Below are 22769 nucleotides of genomic sequence, written 5' to 3' on the forward strand. Positions count from 1 at the left end.
ATATATTTTAAGGATTGCACTCTCAAACAGGAATGTCCTTGTTTTGTGGTGTGCTCTTTTCCATTCAGCATGATGGCAGTAATCATTGACCTGAATCAGCATGGCAAGTCTTAAGCATTACGGAAGGTTGATGAAAATGTGCTAACAATGCATTTTTGACCCTCTGCTAGACAAACTACTAATCTATTTCACTATTCTGTGTTCATTGTTCATTGAAGTGTGATCATCATCTAACATTACTACTGTGTTCTGTCTTATCAGTTCTTCTAATGAGTCCTGTCATTTCATGATATGTCCAAAGTAAGATAAATTCAGTTTAGTCGTTTCGACTTCTAGCGAGAATTCAGCCTTGAATTACTCTTAGATCCATTTATTTGTGTTTTTGGCAATATGCAGTATCCCTAGAAATCTCCTTCAGAACCACATTTCAGATGAAGTTATTCTCTTCTGGTCTGATTCTTTTACTGTGCTGTTTTCCATTATCACCGGCTATCACTCATGGCCGAGTAGAATTGCCTTCCAAGTGTAGGGTCTTTGCGGTGGATCCATAGGTGATTGTAGAGACCTATTCTTGATCCAGGGATCCCCGGTGGCACAGTGGGTTAAACCGCTGAGCTGCTGAACTTGCTGACCAAGAGGTCGGTGGTTCAAATCCAGGGAGCGGGGTGAGTTCCCGCTGTTAGCCCCAGCTTCTTCCAACCTAGCGGTTCGAAAACATGCAAATGTGAGATCAATATTTATTTATTTATGTATTTATTTCCATCATTTCTATCCCGCCCTTCTCACCCGAAGGGACTCAGGGTGGCTTACAAAACTGGCAGAATTCAATGCCAATACATAACAATACAAAAGAATAAAAACATAAGCAGTTAAATACAGATTTAAAACAATTTAAAATACTTGAGCCATTCATCCACAGAACCTTGTACATAAACCTTAGTCCAGACTGAGTCGAAGCCAACAAAACTTATTATTTGAACACTACAATACAATACAATAGGTACCGCGCCAGTGGGAAAGTAACAGTGTTCCATGCAGTCATGGCAGCCACATGACATTGGAGGTGTCTACGGACAACGCTGGCTCTTCGGCTTAGAAATGGAGATAAGCAGCAACCCCCAGAGTTGGACACAATAGACTTAATGTCAGGGGAAAACCTTTACCTTTACCTGTTCTTGATCTACAGTTTCTTTCGTGGTGAGGACATTGGTTTCCAGATGGAAAGCAGTCCCAACAAGGGTTGGTTTGACACGTTTTCCCTTTCACCCTCCATTTGTACCTCTTCGAATTCCACAGCTCTGTTGGTAACAACTGACCTCCAGTTAAAACGCTCAAGGGCCAGGGCTTCCCAGTTCTCGGTGTTTATGCCACAGTTTTTAAGATTAGGTTTAAGCCCATCTTTAATTCGCTTTTGCTGTCCACCAACATGCAGTTTTCTGTTCTTGAGTTGAGAGTATAGTAACTGCTTTAGGAGACTATGATTGGGCATTCAGACATCATCAGTCCAGCGGAGTTGATGGCTGTCATTTGTCTGCCTATCTTCCCAATAAATTTTCAGGATTTTTTGGAGGCAATGCTGAGAGCTGTTCGGCAGTGGAACTCTCTCCCCCAGACTGTGGTGGAGGCTCCTTCTTCGGAGGCTTTTAAGCAGAGGCTGGATGGCCATCTGTCGGGGGTGCTTTGAATGTGATTTCCTGCTTCTTGGCAGGGGGTTGGACTGGATGGCCCATGATGTCTCTTCCAACTCTACTATTCTATGATTCTACGATGGAATCGTTCCAGAAGTTGAGAGTGACGGTTGTAGACAGTCCATGTTTTGCAGACATATAACAGGGTTGGGGGAAGAACAGTTTTATAAACAAGCATCTCAGTATCCATACAAATATCCCAATCCTCAAACACTCTCTGCTTCATTAGAAAAAAAATGCTGCAATCACAGAGCTCAGATGGTAGCTGTTTTCCAACCATACATAGAAAATAGAAATCCTGTGACACAGACAATCCCAACTTTGGCATTCATTGGTATATCTTTACACTTGATTATCTTATCTAGTTCCTTCATAGTTGCCCTTGGTATGCTATCTTGTTATGCTGTCTGTTCCTTGTGATTTATTTTTCTCAAGTGCTTTGAGGGCAACTTCCATTTACAGTTCTAAAACTGGATATGTCATCAAATGGTTCTTCCTTGAATCAACAAGTCATCCTTTTTATCACTTTCATGTAATATACTGCTTCCATCCTCTTTTTATTTCTTCTTAATCACATAATGTGTTGCCTTTCCAGTTATATGGCATTCCCATTCTTGGTTAAAATTTCCCTTTGATTTCTCAGAGCTTGTGGAAGAGATCGCTTCTACCATTGTGTTGTCTATGTCTGTTTTGTTTTGTTGCATTGATTAATGTAATAGGTTTCTTTGGTCCTATGCACAAATCACAGAATGGTTGTATTCAGATTTCTGACCCTGTTACTGTCCCTTTTTATGGTGGCCTATTCTCTGTGCTTAATCTTTTCAAGGGTTTCATATTTAATCTATCAAGGCTTCTCTTTGTTTCTTATTGCCAATAGTATCTTTTTGCATTCATCCTGGACAGTGTCCTTGCTTTTTATCCAAGGCGTCCTCTCACTCCCAGTCAATTAGGCTTGATACTGCAAATCTGTTGTTTGTATATGTTTGCATCAGATCATCCAATCAATGCAGTAGATCATACAGTATAATTACTATGCCATCTGCAACTTTTAATTTGAATTCATCATTTCTAATCTTCTCTCCTTTTGTCTTTCTCTCCATCCTTATATCTCTATACCAGATTTCTATTATCAAAATAAATAATAGTGGAGAAAGAGAACTACCTTGTCTAGTTCCTTTTTCAATTTATTGAATCTATTGCATTTCCATTTATTATTAACTGTGTTTTTTTCGAAGAGTAGATTGCTTTAATTAAGAAAATTCCTTTCAATGTTAATTTATTTCATTTTTAGCGGGAACTTACTGCTTAGATTGTTGAAGGTCTTCACAGCATCGAAAATTATCAACACAGTGCTATACTAATTTTATTGCAACATTTTAAGTATTCTAACATATGCTTAATTGTTTTATTTATTTATTTATTTACAGTATTTATATTCCACCCTTCTCACCCCGAAGGGGACTCAGGGCGGATCACATTATAACACACATAGGGCAAACATTTAATGCCCATAAACACATCAAACAGAGACTGAGAGACACATGCAGAGGCAAGTTAACGTTCTTCTGAGGGGATGTTCGATTCTGGCCACAGGGGGGAGCAGCTGCTTCATCATCCACACTGACGGCACTTCCTCATTCCAGGTCGTAAATTAGTTAATCTTGCCTCCCCACTTTATAAGTGGTACCTTATCTCCTACTTGATAGATGCTACTATCTTTCGGGTTGCTAGGTCAGCAACGAGCAGGGGCTATTTTTTATTTTTAATTGACGGGTGCTCACCCCGCCACGGGCTGGCCTCGAACTCATGACCTCATGGTCAGAGTGATTTAAGGCAGCTGTTCAACTATCTTTATCTCAACTTTATCTATCTTTGGTAGAAAACCATTTTGATTCTAATATATATATTATTGTGAGTATATCTTTCATCGATGAAATGGATCTGCATCTTCTATTATTCTAGGATCTCAACCTTCTTTTGGTATTAATGTCATATTAGCTTCTTTCCAACTTCCTGGAACATGATAACCATGGAGAATACCATTTATAATGTTTTGATCTTCTAATTTTACAGAAATGTTCTTCAGGTTGAATTTTGGTACAGTGGCTAATCTTGTGTATTTATTAAGCTTTATAGTACTATAGTCTTTCAATTTCTGCTTCTGTATTTGGATGGTGGACTTAGATGGTGTTTATATTATTAGGTTTTCATTTAGGTCTTGTAAATATTCAGTCAGTCTTTGCATTACATCCCCTGGCTGCTTTTGTTACATCTGTCCTTACTGTAAATGCCACCCTGTTTCTTCCTCAGTTTTCATTTCTTGAGTAAAATACTGTGGAATTATTTGATGGAATATGTCCTTTACTCTTCCCTGACAATTGGTTAAACATGGAAATCTCATCTCCTGGTGCTATCTCTTGCTTCATTTTGAATTGTCATATCATTTGATTTTCATGGTAGACAACATTCAGAAATGTTTAGCAGCGCCAAGTGTTAGTTATGAGGCCACTGATTTTGTCTCTACTCCACTAGTATCACAGAGAGATAGCGATGATGATGATGATGATGATGATGACGATGATGATGGCAGTATCTGTCTAGCATAGCGGGTTAAACTACCAGCTATAGAAGATCTTGCCAACTGGAAGGTTGGCTGTTCAAGCCATGGGTCAGGGTGAGCTCCCGCTGTCAGCCTAGCTTCTGCTTGCCTAGCAGTTCAAAAACGGCAATATGAGTATATAAATAGGTACAGCTTTGGTGGGGAGGTAAAAGACATCCCTGAAAACATGCCGGCAATAGGAAGGCATCCATGGACAGCAGGCTCCTCAGTGTGGAAAAATGAAACAACAGCACCTCCCCATGGCTGAGTCGAGCATAGCCTCCAGATGCTGGAGAAGAAAAAAAGAGAGAAGCCTTGCCTCTGTTTACGTACTGTCTGTCTTTGTCAACATGTACCCTGTAATCTACTCTGAATCCCCTCAGGGAGATAGAATGGAATATGCATAAAGTATATTGATTAGTAAAAGTTTAACTTGAGATCTACCAATAGTAGTGGTGCTGGCATGGTAATAAGATAATATTTGCTAGTTAGATAAATTGAAGGTTTTTTTGCTACAGTATAAAGCTGTACAAACTCAGGAAAGTTTATCTCAAAATAATCTCATACACCATCTTCTAAACCTACTGTGGTCTTCTGTTATGGCAGCATTGTTCATGCTACAGCCTTATGATTTCCATTAAGCATTGCTGCACTGCTCATAGTGTTGGATGGCCTTCGAGCAAAGGTATATTAGGCTTCAACACTGTTGTGTTTTTAATGTTGATTTTGTTTGACTTTCTTCCAGCCATGAGCTTTTTGGAATTCTCTCAAATGCCAAGTAATAGTGTTTTTGTTGGATTGCTTCACTGTTTTGTGGTGATGGTGTAACCACTTAAGGATTTGTGAGATCCAAGAGTGTCCATTCAAAAAAGTATTTATAATAAATAATAATAAATGACTGATTTTAAACTTTAATAAGATGTGCGCAAAAACATGGCCCATTTCCTCTACTGACCTAGAATTTAGCTCTTAGATTTTGCAAATTAAAAATTAAAAATGTTTTTTCCCCCTTTCTTTCTGAAGTCTGGGAAATTCTCCAGCAGCTCCCCAACACCACAGAATCAACCACAAGGTCTGCAGTATGCTGAAGATGCTGTGGAACATGAGAACATGAAGGCTGTCCTGAAGATATCATCTCCAGCCGGGGAGAACACCTCTATGTTAGGAGTGCGCACTCGAAGCAGAGCCAATCGAGGTTAATATTCTGGTTTTATATGGAGCATTGGTGATGTATGCTCTTGTTTATTTTTATTAGTGCACACACATCACAGTTGCAAGCTCATGAACTGTGAAAGTATTTCAGTGACTCGGTTTGGTGGAGTAGAAATGAGTAATGAAAGCGCTAATAGGTGTTAAAGTAGCAAATCTAATCAAGGTCTTTCTGATGTCTCACTGGATTTAGCTCTCATATGCCCGAGATCATATAGGAAATCCAAATCAGACCCAGAAGATGAACACATAAATTTCACACTTAAGTCTTGTTTGGTAGATTAGTCAGGTATGGTATTGAATAACTGAACTTATTCAATAATTGTTGATAATGTACTTCCAGAAATTGAGGGATTTTAAAATTATTATTTTGATCCTTCTTAATGAACCAAGTCTCAGGTCTCGTTATTTTAATCTATGCTACAATTCTGAAATCTTTGTAAATATCCAGAATGATTTTCTTAATTTATGGTAAGATGTCTGTAGTCAATAAGGAAATCAGTATACTCACATGCATTTGAACACATGCATACACACATGTATATATGCTATGTCACTGCTTGGTAAGTGCCATAACATTTAAAGCCTCAGACTTAATACGTCTGGTAGCTTGTACCATCACGGTAAACTACATCACACACAAGGCCCATGGGTTTTATGCAGCCCATGATGTTTTCAATACCAGAGTAACATAGTTACATTTATACAGTCTTACAATTATAAACAGCCCTTTGAAGGTAACCATAAGACTGATGTGGCCCTCAGTGAAAGGGAATTGGACACCCCTGCACTATATGATCTACAAGATTATTTAATTGGATTCATATTAATACACAAAAAGCTGGGCTAGAAAAATGAACTTTTATATACAGTAGAGTCTCACTTATCCAACATAAATGGGCCGGCAGAACGTTGGATAAGCGAATATGTTGGATCATAAGAAGGGATTAAGGAGAAGCATATTAAACATCAAACTAGGTTATGATTTTACAAATTAAGCACCAAAACATCATGTTATACAACAAATTTGACAGAAAAAGTAGTTCAATACGCAGTAATGCTATGTAGTAATTAGTCTATTTACGAATTTACCACCCAAATATCACGATATATTGAAAACACTGACTACAAAAATGCGTTGGATATGTGAGTGTTGGATAAGTGAGACTCTACTGTACCTCCTTTTCCCCATGGTAGACTATTAGACATTCTGAATATACTACAGTCATCCCTGCATATTTGAGGACTTGACTTTTGCAGATTTGATTATTCATGGATTGATTTAAAGTGTTCTCTGTAGGAATTTCTAGGTCTGTGTATAACTTTATGTTCAATGTCATCCAGTCATGATGGAGGAGCTAGAGATTTCTAGATAAAACAACTCTCTAGGAATCTCTTGGTCCTCCAATGCAATTTTATGGTCAACTTCAGCATATGTCAGACTATAGAGTTGTGCTGGAAGACCTAAAAAGTCCTAGAGATGTGAATTCTCAGATTAAAAATAGCAATATATTTATTTGTGTTTTTTCACTTTCATGGAGGTCGTCCTATGCCCATAACTCTAGCAAATGTGGAGGGCTGAATGTACATACAGGGCTGGAGGTTCTGTTCTTTGCAAACCATTTAAAGTTTAAATACTTATTGAGAGCCAACATGGTACAGTAGTTAAAGTGTTGGAGTAGGACTCTGGAGATGACGGTTCAAATTTCTGATTGACCGTAAAAGCTCTTTTGCAAGTCACACATACTCAGCTCTTGAAGAAGACAATGGTAAAGTGCTTCTTAACAAATCTTGCCAAGAAATCCTTATGATAGGATGCCTTAGGATAGCCATAAGTCAGAAATAACATGAAGGCATGCAGTGACAAGCCTATAAATACTCTCTTTATTGAGCACTGGCTGGAAAGAATAATAGAAAAGACTAGATGGCTACTGAGGCATATATATATTTTTTTTTTGGAGTTACATTCCCCATCCATAAAGAGGTACGAGTTTCTAGTACTTCCATCTTACCACATGGTCTTCTATCCCTATGACATTTCATCTGCTTTAATGTTAATTCAGAATAAAACCCGTTAAATTTCATTGAGTACATTCAGACGTACTTAAGCTAAATAAGTGTATGATTACAGCCTTAACATTATACTTGCATCAAAAAAGAAAGAAAAGCTTTACTGGTGAAAGAAAATTCACATCTGATTAAATGCTTTAAAGTGTTTTATTGTGGTAGTGGTTAAAATGGCTTAGGCCAAAATTATGGCCAGAATCCTGCTGGATCATTGTGTATATATATGAATGTGTGTGCGCGTACCTTCAAGTCTCCTGTCGACTTATGGTTACCCCATAAATTTTATAGAGTTTCTTTAGACAAGGAATACTCAAAAGTGGCTTTGCCAGTTCCTTCCTGAAATAAAGCCTACAGCACCTAGTATTCCTTGGCAATCTCCTGTCCAAGTACTAACTGGAGTTGGTTCTGCTTCGCTTCCAAGATCAGATGGGATCTGGTGCCTTTAGGGGGTTTAGGCAGCTTTATGTCAGCATAACGTGGGCTATACCAGTAGTTGTATTTTTTAAAAAATGTTTAAATCATTTACCACATTTACCACAATGTACCAAGCCATCTTGAAGACTGCTTATCCAGAATGGCCACAAGAATGTTACCACTAGACAGGACCTCCGCTTGTATACTCCTTGCTTCCTGAACAAATTACATGATTGTGCATTTCTTTTTATGCTAATCTGGGAAGCTAACCAGCACAGATGAAATCATGAACCTGCTAATAATTTGAGTGAAGTGTTACCAAACGTTTAAAGCCACAAAGAAATTCTTAGCATCAAATGCAATGTTCAAAACCTGAAGAAAATGTCCAAGAGGTTTGTCAATAGTCTTTATTGTTGATATACCCAGTCACTTCTGATTCACTTCTCTGTTTCAACTGCCAAACAGTGTGAAAACATAGTCTTGGAATACAGATTGTGGAGCAAGATTTAATTTTAAAAGTTTTCAGTCACCCAAGTGTACCTGAAGGTCTGCTTTTTTATGGCACTCTCAATGTATGGAAATATTGGACATTTCTTTTATGCAGACATTCTTTCTACCTATTGTGTTGTATTATTTGACATTGAATCCAATTTCAACACCCAATATTTTTTTCCTGTGATGTATTTGGATGACTAATTTATTCTAAATTTGGGTGGAGGGAGTATTCATTGTTCATTTGTAACTGTCAAAATGTCAGTGAGTGTCCTGGTAATGTAGAGATATATGTAGTTTTTATTTGCCATACGTATTTATAAACCATGGCTCACTGCATCACACACATGCAGGTTTATATAAATAAAAGTTTTAAGATGGTACAAGGCTGTTAATTTTGTCATGTGCAGCAATGGGTATCTCAACTTTGAAAGCACTAAATATAGATAAAATGTAAATACAATAAAGCCACTTCTTTGTGTGATAAACACTACAGCTCTGTAATTCTTGCACTAAAAGTGTGTGTGGGTAATAATTATCCTGATGTCCAGTTGTTGTTGGCTTGAGGTATGGTCAAAAGGATAAACTCGAGTGAAATTAGACTGCAGTATTAGGGATGAAAAAAATCAATCTGTTATGAGTCTATATTAGTTTTGTATGTCTTCTCCTTCCATTTTTGTCACGTTTGAATTACACCCGCACACACTTTTCACATTTATTTTCATAAGTAGTCTTTCCTAATATACACAAGTTGCATGCTAATTTTGCTAACTTGTATAATTGGTATGGAACATTTCCTAATGTAGATTTGCATGCATTTTTTTTATCTGAGTACTACATCACAAAACTGAAAAAAGTGCAGTTGTAAAGATAACTAATACAATTCAAACATTTTTCTTGGAAGTCCCAATTAGTTGAATTTAGTAGCTGTTGGATATAGTAGCACTGCTTCCTAAGAATTCAGCCCCCACAAACTATAACATTTTCCTTCAATTCCCAAATGTCTAACATAAAAGAAAGTGTGGCTTTGAAACCCGTGAACATCAAGAATATTTGTAGAGTTTGTATTTCCTTGGTAACTTCACCTGCCCTCTTCTATTTCAGTGCCTAAGCCAGTGGTGTCCAATCTTTTGTCCTCCAGGTGTTTTGGACCAGCACCCATTGTCTCTTGCCATTGGACAAGTGGGTCATGGCTTGTTGGAGCTGAAACCTGAAACATCTGGAGGACCAAGCTTTGGACACCACTGGCCTAAACTGTATTTTAAAGAAGTAACTTGAAATGTTAGGTTATTTGGAATGATAGAAACTTGGGATTTTCAGGAAGATTCTGAAGGAGCACAATTCTTATAGAAAAGGCAGTGCCCATAGTTTGTCCTTAATACCACAGTGGAATAGTAGCTGTCTGAAGTCACTGAGGTAGAAAAACAAAAATAGCAAGAAGATGTTGCTTTACCTTATCATGATGTATCACAAAAAATTATCCCTAAACTGTTCTCAGAAGTAGGACTATATGTTTTCTGAAATCTGATTATTCTACTTTCTGCTTAATCAATACATTTTCATGAGAAGGGATCAATAGAGCACATAGGTCATGTATGGAACAGAGATTTATGCCAGGGAATGCTGTGGTTTCCATTTTCCAGGTCGTATTGGTTCATGGAACACTGGCAATGATGATTCACCTAATGCTACAGATGACACAGCAGATGAGATAATGGATCGCATTGTCAAGTCTGCCACGCAAGTGCCAAATCAGCGAGCTGTGCCTAGAGAAAGGAAAAGATCAAGAGCAAACAGAAAGTCATGTAAGTACACCTGGTGAAACAGAAGGGATTTGTTTAATATATGTACATTTGCACATATGCTTTTTGTTTATGTACATGTGGACAAATAGAAAAGTGCTAAAGATATGTGAAGGGGAAATCTGGAACTCCAGATATTGTTAGAATAGAAACTTCACCATTCCCATTCATTGGTCATGCTAGAGATCATAAAAATAGAAATTCATTTAAGCCAAATTTAGATGAATATATTGATGCGATGTTTGAATTACAGAATGGTGAAGTTGGCCTACTATCTTAACGTTTGTAGCAGCCAGTTTGGAAGTAAGTATCCGTGCCTCAGAATTTTACCCCATCAGTGTGTATGGGAAAAACAGCTCTTATGTGTGTATAATTATTTCATAAAAACATATTGAAATAAAAACAAAGCTTGAACATTTTCATAGTTATTCTTGCAGCACTATGATTCCATCTCCACTTTTGCTAATTGGGGAAGTTTTCTCTGGGTATGTTAAAAGAGAAATAGACACATGATGATAGGCAAATGATGAGGAACTATAAAAATATCCTAAATCACCTGCCAAAACTGATATTGTAAACTTATTGTTTAAGATGTTCCAATAGATAAAAGACTGGACTTAGAACCAAAGACCTGCCTCTGCTTCAGAGCAGCCTGTGGTGTAAATATTTTTCTCAAGCACATCAACAAACTGCATGTGGTACTGAATGAATCACTTGCAATTGTTTAGGTCTGCTTAAAACATTAAATAATGGAGGGTTAATTATAATTGGAAGTGTGGCACATAGGGATGGGTGTCAAAGCTTTCCTCTTGCACCATCGTCCTGACCAAAAAGCACACATCTGGTTCCTATTTGACAAGGGAGGGAAAAAAATTATCCTTAATGCTAATAGAAATGTCCTTTTTGTACTAAGTATCAGTTTGGGGAAATAGTTTTTAAATAATTCCCCCCATCCTCCCCCATTCTGTACATGCTATCATCCCAACACTGACTGGGGACTTCAATGACTGCTATTCATCATTTATAAAAATTTGAAACAAATGCAAGTTGCCATGTATACCATATGTAGTTTGACCATCAGAGAAGTTTCAGATATTTCTGAACAGGGACTGTCATCAAAAAGCACAGGCACTTCTGGATTAGGCTGGAAGTATTTGTGGAAAAATCAAGCAGAAAATCTCTTTGTATTGAAAAGTTTCCATGTTTTCCTTGTGAAATGTCCTAAGAATTGAATAAACAAAAATTAGTAAAACGTTTTTCATCTTTGAACCTGTTCAGAATCATATAGTAGAGATATGTAGAACTTCAAATAAATAATGAAATCAGCCTTCTAATGACCTCTTCATTCCTTTAGCATTTTGTGAAAGTTAAGACCAAAGGACAAACAACAACAGTGAGTGACCAGGCACAAGTTGCAATGAGTTGATGGTCACGCTGGTTAATGCCATTGCAAATTACGAGCATTTTGCACCCAGCAGCACTTGGACTCCATTAGCCAGCATGTGCTTTAAAACATGTTTTACTCCCTGCAAAAAGCAAAAGAAATCTTGCATGTAACAATTTCCTTAGAAAGATAACACAGGGAAAACATTTGAATAGAATGCAGATGAGCAGACTCTTTTCTTATATTTGCTCCCTGTTAGTATTCTCCATAGCATAACTCTTGATGGCCCTTTCTTCATTTTACATGTATCACTTGCCCGTGTGTTTTGTATACAAATCAATAGCTGTAACTTTTTCTCCACTAATTCTTGCTCTGTGTGTGTATGTTTGTATGCTCCCATGTCTGCAGCTTGCCCTGTCTTAATTTTTTTTCTGTGTGTTCTTTTTATGTTCTACTCTCTTGCACATTCAGGCCACATACGTTCTTTGTCTTTGCTGAGGCTCTTTACTACAGGAAAATTTCTTGTGAGATCAAAAACATATAGCAATAACAATGCTTTCTTATGAGACTATTTTTCATTTGTGTTCCATGAAAAATATGCACAGCTGATAGGAACTCCATAAGGTTAAGAGGAGGAGGTTTACAGCTTATCACAATAAACTCTAGCTTTGATACTCAAAAACATAACATGGCATTTAAGAGGACCAAATATCAGCTTAAGCATAACTGTATTCCCCAGATGTTTGATGTTAGGTGCTCAGGTATGAAAGTGTTATGAAACTGGAGTAACTGGCTGTATACATCTTGCATGGAATGCTACCTTGTACTGCATTACTGGACTGGGATATCAATGTACTCTTCCTTTACATCTGTCCAGGAAGCAGTTTATTGCCAAACAAGACCAGGGAGGACTTTCAGGCTCTATGACAATAGGGTGTGATTTTAAGAGCTCCATTATTTTTACTGTATAATGAAATCTTACCTGTTTTAAGCTCTTAATTTGCTAAGATGTTTTATTTTGCTTTGCTTTTAAAAATTCTGCCTTGTTTCCATAACCTGGGAGCAGCCACTTAGAAGTCCTCACTAGGTGTGCCAGTGATGATGAGGGTGATGGTAAAAGAAAGTTTTTCCCTGCAGATTTTAAAGCTTGGGCAGCTTCATGAGGAGATAGGATCTTTTAAAAGATCATCCATGCTACAAACCTGAGATTTCAGAAGAAGTATAACCTCATCCAATGATTCCCCTCCCCACAACCCCAAACTCTGATAACCCCTCCCAGTGGTTTTCAGGCAGGTGTCATACATTGTAGAGGATAAAAGCTAGCCCTGAGGCACCCCATAGGGCAATGACCATGAAATAAAATAGGAATTCTCCATCACTGCTTTCTGAGCTTTGCCCCTTCAAGAAGGACAGGAACTGCTAAGGACAGTGTCCCGCATCCCATCCCAAAGAGGTGACTTGAAAGGATGCCATGTTTGATGGAATCAGAAGTTGCTGAGAAGTCCCACAGAATCAACAAGGTCACATTCCTCCTGTGTAGTTCCTCTGTAGGTCATCCACCAAAGCAACCAAAGGTGTCTTTTCTCTCATAGCCAACCCTGAAGCCATTTATGGGTTAGGGCCCTTTGGTTACTTGAAATTGCTTTTGAGGCCGATTTAAGGTCTAAATTCTCAGAAGCTGAATGAGCATAGCAAAAATGTAAAAGGAAGTTGGAGCAATAAAGTTAGGGTTTATCCAGACTTAGTCATACTTAGAGTAGACCCACTGAAATCAGAGAAGCTTAAGTAGGCTATAACCAACTTCTTCTGATTTATTTCATTGGATCTAATTTAATAATATAAATAATAATAAAACTTTATTTATATACTGCCCTATCTCCTCAAGGGACTCAGAGCAGTTTCCAGCATAACAGGAAATATACAGTCAGTTAAAACATACAACAATTAAACACTTATACACGTAAACAAGAATGCATAAAACAGATAATCATAAAATACATAACCAAGAATTTAAAACCTAATGACAGGGCTCCATCAATGAATCCAGATACAGTGGCCAGGGTTTAATGTTGGTGTGGCCAGCTATAAAGTGCTAAACATGCCAGGTACTACAATACAGTGTGGGCAGGGGTGGATAAAGTGCTAAGCGAGGGCATAGCTAGAGGGTCTAAGGAGCTCTATTCAAAGATCTGTTTAAACCACCAGGTTTCGGCTCCTTACGAAATGAGGATAGAGCAAGGGCTTGCCTAATCTCTCTAGGAAGGGTATTCCAGAGCTGGGGGCCCACCATTGAGAAGGCCCTCTCCCTCGTTCCCACCAACCGTCCCTGTGATGGTGGCGGGAGCAAGAGGAGGGCCTTTTTGGAGGCACGCACTGGTTCATAGGGGGAGATGCGATCACGGAGAAAGGTTGGGCCCGAGCCATATAGGGCTTTATAGGTCATGATTTAAGTATGTCCAGGTCTTGATCCAAGACTATATAGGTTTGACGTAGCCTTGAACAACACCGTAGAATGTCATCCCTAAGGATCTCTATCATTCCAGTTTCCAGAGTATTGAAAATAATTCCTTGGTGCTTCCTTGATCTGTTTCCATCACCAAACACAAAAGACTTCAATGTATCCTCTTCCAAGACAAATGAGAAAAAACGGATAGCTCCTGGTGGCAGGAAGTTTACCGTCCATTAATATTTTTTAAACCCTCTTTAACACTAAATGAGTAGTTATAGAAAGAAAACACTGCCAATGAGAAGACCAAGGGCTTACAGTCTGCTGAACCTCATACTTTTCATTTTTCTTCTTAGTGAGACGGACACTTAAGAGTGGACTGACACCAGAAGAAGCCAAAGCACTGGGTCTGATGGGCACTTCCGAGATGCAGGTGTGATGACAACGCCCAAGTGAGCTGCAGGAAGAACCTTCGGTATACACATAAACGTGCACACACACATACACACTAATACACATACGTGCACAGCCAGACATCCCAACACAGGCTGCCAATGGCCTTTTGGCTTAATATTCTTCTGCCAGTTCCCTTTGCTGTTCATCATACCCTGCCACTTCCATAACACTGCAATGGGGGGAAAACAAATAATCAGCACAAAGGGCTAAAATTAAGAAACATGTAACTTACCACTACCAAATTAAGTCAGTTCTGGGAGTAATTTGGAAATAATAATGCTGCATTGATATAGTCTATGGTGTTACCTTGTTTTATGTGAAAGGTGTTTATGTTTATTTTCCTTGTGGCCTGTATAGTAATTATTAAGTAATATGTTTTGTCTCTTCAAGAGCAATCCTTTCAACAGGCAAACTTCTGCTATAATTACTGTGACTTTTCAAAGTCAATGTTTCAAATCAGATATGCACCATTGTTTTTATCTTTCCTCCAAAGAATGTACAAATGTATGTCTACTTGTGTATATACAGTTTGAGTATGTGTGTGTATACATACACACGTGCCTGCACACACCCCCATGCCCCTACTGAGTCCAGGTGCCTTCAACCTTCATTCATCCTATACTGCAAAAAGGGAATTCCTTTTTACAGGAACTCTTTTATGCTGGATTGTTTTTTTCTGGTGGGATCTTTCTCAACTTGCACATTTCTGTATAACAGCACATAATCACAGCAGAGTACCTCTAATTACTCAACTCAAGAGGTGAATGTATGCATAAATTATAGTAGTAGGTTTGTGTCAAGGTTAAGTTAGAGTTCTGTGCGTACATGTGAACCCATTTTACTGCATTTCTAACCTTATATAACAAAGTTTAAGAATGCCAGTCTAGGTGAACAAAGGACAAATAACTTAAACTCCCTTGCAATGACGTTTTCAACGCAAGTGCAGTCCATTAATTGACAGCAGGGGAAATAACAATTGTTCACAATCCCCAAATGTTAAACATCCAGAGATGTCCTTTCTAAAGTCAACAGACTGTAGTTTGAAGAATAATTTTAAAGAGATGTCTTACACACATTTCCGCAGCTTGAATTGTTCAGCTCTTTCACTTTCATAAAAACAATCCTGCTTGTAAAATTCAAAGAACATAACAGACTCAGTGCAATGTTTGAAGTTTACAAAGAATGGTACAGAAGGGAGTTTTTAATACTAAAACATACCTCTAAGCTAGTCGTAGTAAATAAGTCATAATGTTAATCATACCATCCAATTGGTTGGCACCTTTTCAAGAGAATGTTCCACATTATTCCAGAAAATTCCAGTCTCAATCTTTGTACAAAAAACCAAAATACTAAACATGTAAGAAAATGCACAAGAAGTTCTAGTACTGTATAACATCTCACACTCGACTCTTGGGTTTCTTTTTATAAATTACTTTTATTTTGCTCTCTTTTTGTGGATAGTGTTCTTTTATATGTAAAAGTAACTGTGAAGTCCCAGAAAATGTGTCCCTCAATTTTTGATACCCTTGTTTTATTTAAGATTCAGTCCTATACTCATCTACTTAGAAGTAAGTCCCTCTGCACTCAGTGGGGTTTATTTTCAGATAAATATGTATATGATTGCAGCCTTTGTGGTTCCACAATGCTGTGGAAGTCATTTCTTGATATGGCTGGTCAGCTAATGTTTAAGGAAAAGGTGTCATTGGCCAGTAAAGGACAGGAATTTGTATTTATTCCATCTTATTTACTACAAGCCGATAAGTCTTTAACATTGGATTTCTACGTCCTGCCTATCAGAAACATTTTGCTGCTTCTCCAGCACCTCTTAGAGCAATGCATTATTTCAGATTTCCAAAGATGGTGGTTGTTGTTGTTGTTGTTGTTGTTGTTTTGTTTTTTTGTTTTTTGTTTTTTGCAGAAGGCCGGGGCTCTTTCCTCTAATGGAAAGAACCCCATTAGAGGAAAGAGCCCCAGCTTCCCATAAAAATACAATTGTTGCATAAGTTCTTACTATTGGTATCCACAAGAATATATTCTTTAAAAAAAACTTATTTCTAAGAAAAATAATATTGGGAGTGAGGTAGAATTCCTACCCTAAACTATTCTATTGCACAATGCCATTTTAATATATAACAAGGGATATAAAGCCCACCTTTCAATGAAATTCTCAGGGTAGCATACATAAATGACATTGATGCAACATTCTCCTTTTTAATTATCCAAGCAATGTTTTAGGATTAGACTTTGACATATGTAGAACACTTTATAAGGTCTGATTTCTCTTTGTTTTCACATTTGTTCCAGTAAAACATAGAATCTTCAACCACTTAACATATAGGCCTAAATCCTGTTGATAATACCACCTGCCATAGATTATTGAATCAAGAAGACTCATGTAAATTTGAGCTCATTATTCAGCTGTTGCCTTGGTGAGTCACTGACTACCAATTGGTCTCAGACCTTGGACAAGACTGTCTAAAACAATAACTGTTTATACATATTACTAAAAGTAGAACTGTCATCTTTTTTTATTTATTCTTGGCAAATAAAATACTCTCAAATGTTTTTCCAAAATGCTGTTATAGTATCTATGGGGTTGTTCCTCTTGTTCTTTTTTCTTCTTCTTCCAGTATAACTTAGGATCCAAATAATTACTATGGCTCATGCAATTGAGCTCAGAGAAATTTCTGACGTTTTTGTTTGTTTGGGATACCTAACACATTCCCAAATGACAACCTGTTCTTTAAATTCTCATCAGTTTGAAAAACCATTTGTCACGAGAAAGGCTTCCATTTGGAAAAGCAGCACACATCTTCTGGCTGTGTTGTCCCACTTGTTACATTACATTAGTTTTGGCCATTACTTTTGCATGCCTGAGATTGACAAAACCTTCCTACCTACTCCTAATAAAATTTAGTTATTATTGACCTTGCCTACACTGAAGAAACATCAGCATGAATAAAATAATAAAATAATCTATGCCTTGATTTTGTTCCTCCACACTACACCTTTTTGAATGAGTGAAAAATGAACATAAGCCCCTACTCTTCAAAAAGTCAGAAAATTAAAAAAAAATCCTCTGAAATTCTGGACTAGGGTTATCACTTAATAGTACTTAACCTTAGAAGTCAGCCAAAATTTCATGTATTTCTGTTGAATGTTCGGGAACAAAATCCACTCTGCAACTACCCCAAAGTTTAAGCAGATACAATAAATTATATATGATATAGTACAATATAGTAATTTAATGCTTATATTGTGCTACGCTAATAATATATTGTATGCACATTTGATTTGTAAGCCGCTCTGAGCCTCCTCCGGGGTGAGAAGAGTGGGGTATAAATGTAGTAAATAAATAAACTGGATTAAAAAATGGCCCTTTATTTGGTTTCAGTTTTAGGCAGGGTTCATGCACACATAGGTCTGGAACAGGCATGGGCAAACTTTGGCCCTTCAGGTGTTTTGGACTTCAACTCCCACAATTCCTAACAGCTGATACTGTTAGGAATTGCAGAAGTTGAAGTCCAAAACACCTGGAGGGCTGAAGTTTGCACATGCCTGGTCTGGACCCAGGCATAAACCAATTCACACGTTGATGAGCTTTCAGATCCAGCCCACTGGCAGATCCCGTAGGAATGGCTTGAGAGGGATCAGATTCCCAAACCTTGCCTCTCAGCCACAGGGAGTGTGATCAATGTGGCCACCCACCTCTGGATAAGACTTGCTTCCAGCCAAACATCCTAAGTCTGTCTGATAGGCACTGTACACCTGATCCTAAATCCATGTCCCATGCCAATCACCTCCACAAATTTGTGACAATTAATCCAAGATAGGAAAGATGGTAGAACACAGCTCAGAGGGAAGCAACAGATCCCTGGCTGTGACTCCAGAAAAATGGAGCAAGGGGGAGAACTCGCTGGTCAATGAGTAGCCACCAGTTGTTTTAAACTTATTGACTGGTGCAGCAGTCCCCAGATCAATTTGCCTGGGCTACAGGGGAGCCCAGGAAGGAGAAACAGATCCATGTCATGAGGTAGCAACCATAGCTCTGTTCCTTCCCCATCTCACAACCTTGTTGCCCAGTAAATCAGGCAGCCCATTTACTTTTCAGACAGTTTTTTTTAAAGCCCTGCACTGGTCATAGTTCTACATGTTTCTACAGCTCCCACCGTGCCAGCATTGTTTCTAGAATGCCTTGTAGATGTGATACCACAGTACTAATGTGGCATCACCTTATCCTCCCCATTAGCCAATACTTCCCCAAATGATTTGGGTTTCATGCAGTGTTATATTGTACCACTGTAAAACACTACAGAAAGTGTACCCAACAGGAAGCCGCCGAGTGAGCTTTGCACCTCTTTGAACAAAAAAGTATGAAAAAGTTATTTAAAATCCTTTATTATTTTATAAACTGAGATAAAGTAAAGCGACAGTGCGCACACACACACACTGTATTTTTTATTTAAAATTTGTTCTCTTAACCAGAAAATCAGTGATTTGGTTTTTTAAAAAGTATAATAGATATTTTGGCCTAGCTGTGTGTGTCTATGCCTTCAAGTCACCTGCTAACTTATGGCAACCTGATGAATTGCCTCAGGGTTTTCCTAAGCACGGGAAACTCATAGGTCATTTTGCCAATTCCTCTCTAGCCTCACCTTAGTCTGTTTCAAAGTTTTCAATAAGGATATTACAATTCTAGGTGCCCATTATTTTAACATATTAATATAATTGCTGCCAAACAACAATCTAGTCATCTTTATGGTATTTTTTGGAAAACAAATTGATATCAGCATCCCCACCTCCTCTGACACCCCACCAATTAAGAATGAAATGGGGTCATTTCAGTGTTTTGAAAGTAAGCAACCTTGAAGTCAATTCTGTTTCCTCTCTCCAAAATCAAGGCAATAGGACCTTTGCTTTGAAGTCCTGCAGCAGAAATATCCAAAGGAACTGCACAAAGTGTGTGTTAAAACACAGTGAAATACTCCTTTTTTCACTTGTAGTAGATTCCAGATATTGAAAACAATCTATTTGACCATTAAGCTCTGCCTATTGTTTTCTTACAAACCTTGCTCTTGTAACTGAAATATAACAAAAAGGAAATACAGTAAGGGAATTTAAATACTTGGTTAATATGTCTTGTTGGAGGCAGATCCATATAATATTAAGCACATGGTCCTCTGTCCTATCCTGATACATCTATGTACAGCTCATTTATGAAACTCAAGAGTCTCTGCCACTTTGTGTCAACAGCAGTGCCCTACATAAACCAAGAGTCCTATTCAGTATAAGATGCTTTATTGACCAGGATCCTGTTGGTGACATATTCCCGCATAACTCTCAGTTACAATGGCATATGAGCTTTGAATGACATTGGACAATGAGGTAGCCTGTATTACACATATAATGCCAATATCCTTAGTGTGACAGACTGGACAGGGATGTCTAAGCTCAGCTTTGTTCTCATAACCACTGATTGGGTACACTCCTTGAGGGACCCAAGGATACTTATACAGAGGATAGAGGCTGCTTTTCATTCATGGGTATTCAAAAACAAACTAAATGCACCCATGAATAGCCCCACATGCCATCAGTGACTGAAAAAAATAGAGCCATGCCTGGAAGCATCCGGTTTCTCTTGTGCACTGAGATGGAAATAGGGACAAGAGATCAGCCTCCACTACTTCCAGCGATAGTGTCATTATATTGGCAGGGACTTGGACCCAATCAGGTGCTTGCTGAACCTAGATCTTTATGTTCCTCTAGCCCAGTGGTTCTCAACCTGTGGGTCCCCAGGTGCTTTGGCCTACAATTCCCAGAAATCCCAGCCAGTTAACCAGCTATTAGGATCTCTGTGAGTTGAAGGCCAAAACATCTGGGGACCCACAGGTGAAGAACCACTGCTCTAGCCTCAATAAGATTTTCACATAAGAAAGCCTAAATTGATAAATATTATCATTTCAATTATATACATTGCTAGCAACATTCATGGAAGAGTATGTGACATAAGTGAGGCCTGGACTTTGGTCACTATCCACTGAAAAGTTGTCCTAGAGAGGTGCCATTCAAGTCCTCCCATCTATTCAGCTCAGTCACTTTCATGCCAGTAATTGCTGTTAATACACTCTTCACTAGGTCTTTCATAATTCAAATAGATTAGGATTCATACTATTATCCACCAAATATTCTCCATCTAGACTATTAAAAATATTGTATTTCTACCATTTCACAATAGCTTGATTCTATAAAACATAGAAAGCTCCTTGTTTTCCTCTGAGAAAAACAAGGTGTTATTTACCAGAGAACATACTAAACCTGATTTCTATAAAACATTTCGCTCAATATACTTATTTCCATTGCTTAATCTAGCATTTCAAATGTGATATGGGGTGAGGTAGATTTCATTTAGTTACACAATTTGGTTATATGACTGATTCAGGAGAAAAAAATAAATATATTTTAAATAACATATAGAGGGGAAATCCTTTAAATTAATTTTGACATTTGTTGTTACTTAAAAGTTTTAACAGCTGTGAAATCTGACTTATTTCTGAAAGAAGAAGCCTATTTGTGTTGTTGGGGATGGTTCTCTTTTTAAGGACTGTCTTTGGACTTATCGTGTCTTTTCTGTGAGCTGGGAATTTTGAAAAAAATAGATGTAAATTAGAAAAGAACAATTTTCTAGACAAAGAACAATTATTGTAAAAATGTGTAAATGTTGTTAGTCTTCCTTGTTTTTTTGTGTAGTATAGTGTAAAATAAGCTTTTTTCCAACAGTATTATTTTGTGAATTGTAATTTAAGAACAAGCCATGCATATGATATACCCTTTAGAAACACACACTTACCATATACAGACAAATGATTGTTGTTTGCCTGATTGTAGGCAGGGTCTTATAAAAGGTGTGAATTATCCAGGACATACTCTTATCACCGTTGGTTTATTTAAGTTGCAGTTTTGTCCCCACCTACCTGGGAGTAAGCCTAATTGAAATCAATGAATAGAGTAGTAAAAGATTGCACTTCTGTGAAGAACTTGAATTAATTTACTACATACAAGTACATTGGCAGTTTGTAGTCATCACCATACCATTTTAGCATTCATTGCCCATAGTGTAATTACCTCCTTTTAAAAAATTACTCATAGTCTGTTTCTGCTCCCAGTTTCACCCTATTTTTTAGATTACTGTTTTCCTGTGCCATGCAAGGTGGATATATTGAATATTGACCTGTGCCCAGTGTCTCTCATATAATTTAAAAGTCCATTTCTACTGCATTATGTAAACACATCTTGCAATAAAGCTTTCTAATGCATCACTTTTCCTTTTTATTTTAACAGGCGGGAGGCAGGTGGATTACTTGTGATATTTTATTGTTACCCAAACTACCACTGGAAATAAATGAAACAGTGTTGTCTGGGTTTATCTGCTCTCTGTTACACAAATTGGTTAAAATCTTACAAAAAAATCTCTTGCCAGCTGTAATGCCATTGGTTGGAAGGAGATCATCAGCATCACTGTATGACTGGGAATGGCCAAGAAAAATGGGAACTGTTTTTGGCCATAGGAAAAAAAAGATATAGATTTTGGCAATAAATAGGATATAGCCAGGAGGCACAAGTAGATCACTGAAAGCAAGGCTTTTGGATGAGATGGTGTACAGTAAATTTGTCAGTTTACAGAGGTGGATATAACATATCCAGGTCTGTCCTTCTTCTGCCCCCATCTCACCTATTTGAAATTTAGTATGCTTAGAGTCTTGTGGAGGCATCTAATTGACATGTCTAGCTTTTCAGTATAATAAAATTATTTGGAGGTGGGAGGATGTTTCCAGAAAATAGGATAGCCATTAAACTCACAGGCCTTATTCACAACATTCATACTTTGCCTCTTTACAAACTACTAAAAATAGATCAGAGAAACTGTTTAAAAAACTATATGCAGTCATACCTTCTGACCCAGAAGAGGTAGGAAATTGGCTGAAGCTGGGGAAGGCAGCTAAAACTCATGGGTAATGGGAATGGCTGGTATTGTGGCCTGTTTAGGTGAAAAACAAGGTTCTGGAACCTCAAATCCCACCATATGTTGAAAGTTCACCTCAAAAAAAGACCTCAGCAGGCCTTTAACAAGGTCTGGACACATTATCAATCAGCCAGACAGCATGGTCCCTTTGCAGATGTTTCCAGGCAGGACGGTCTTCTCACGCTCCCTGGG

General features: G+C 37.9%; 1 protein-coding gene across 11 annotated transcripts in view; it reads left to right on the forward strand.

Annotated features, from left to right (window-relative positions):
* fhod3 (formin homology 2 domain containing 3) overlaps positions 1 to 21870 on the forward strand; it is a 326788-nt gene extending 304918 nt beyond the window's left edge. For 10 of the 11 annotated variants that reach the window (XM_062984262.1, XM_062984267.1, XM_062984257.1 and 7 more), the window contains 3 exons: positions 5311 to 5482; positions 10113 to 10274; positions 14458 to 21870. In XM_062984262.1, the coding sequence (XP_062840332.1) occupies positions 5311 to 5482; positions 10113 to 10274; positions 14458 to 14540 (417 nt within the window). In that variant the 3' untranslated portion in view covers positions 14541 to 21870. Of the gene's footprint in view, positions 1 to 5310; positions 5483 to 10112; positions 10275 to 11625; positions 11665 to 14457 lie in introns of all 11 variants that reach the window. The other variant, XM_062984260.1, reaches the window with a different exon arrangement.
* Positions 21871 to 22769: the final 899 nt, after the last annotated feature.

This window comes from Anolis carolinensis, chromosome 6, assembly GCF_035594765.1.
Source record: "Anolis carolinensis isolate JA03-04 chromosome 6, rAnoCar3.1.pri, whole genome shotgun sequence".
In the NCBI taxonomy this organism is placed as follows: domain Eukaryota; kingdom Metazoa; phylum Chordata; class Lepidosauria; order Squamata; family Dactyloidae; genus Anolis; species Anolis carolinensis.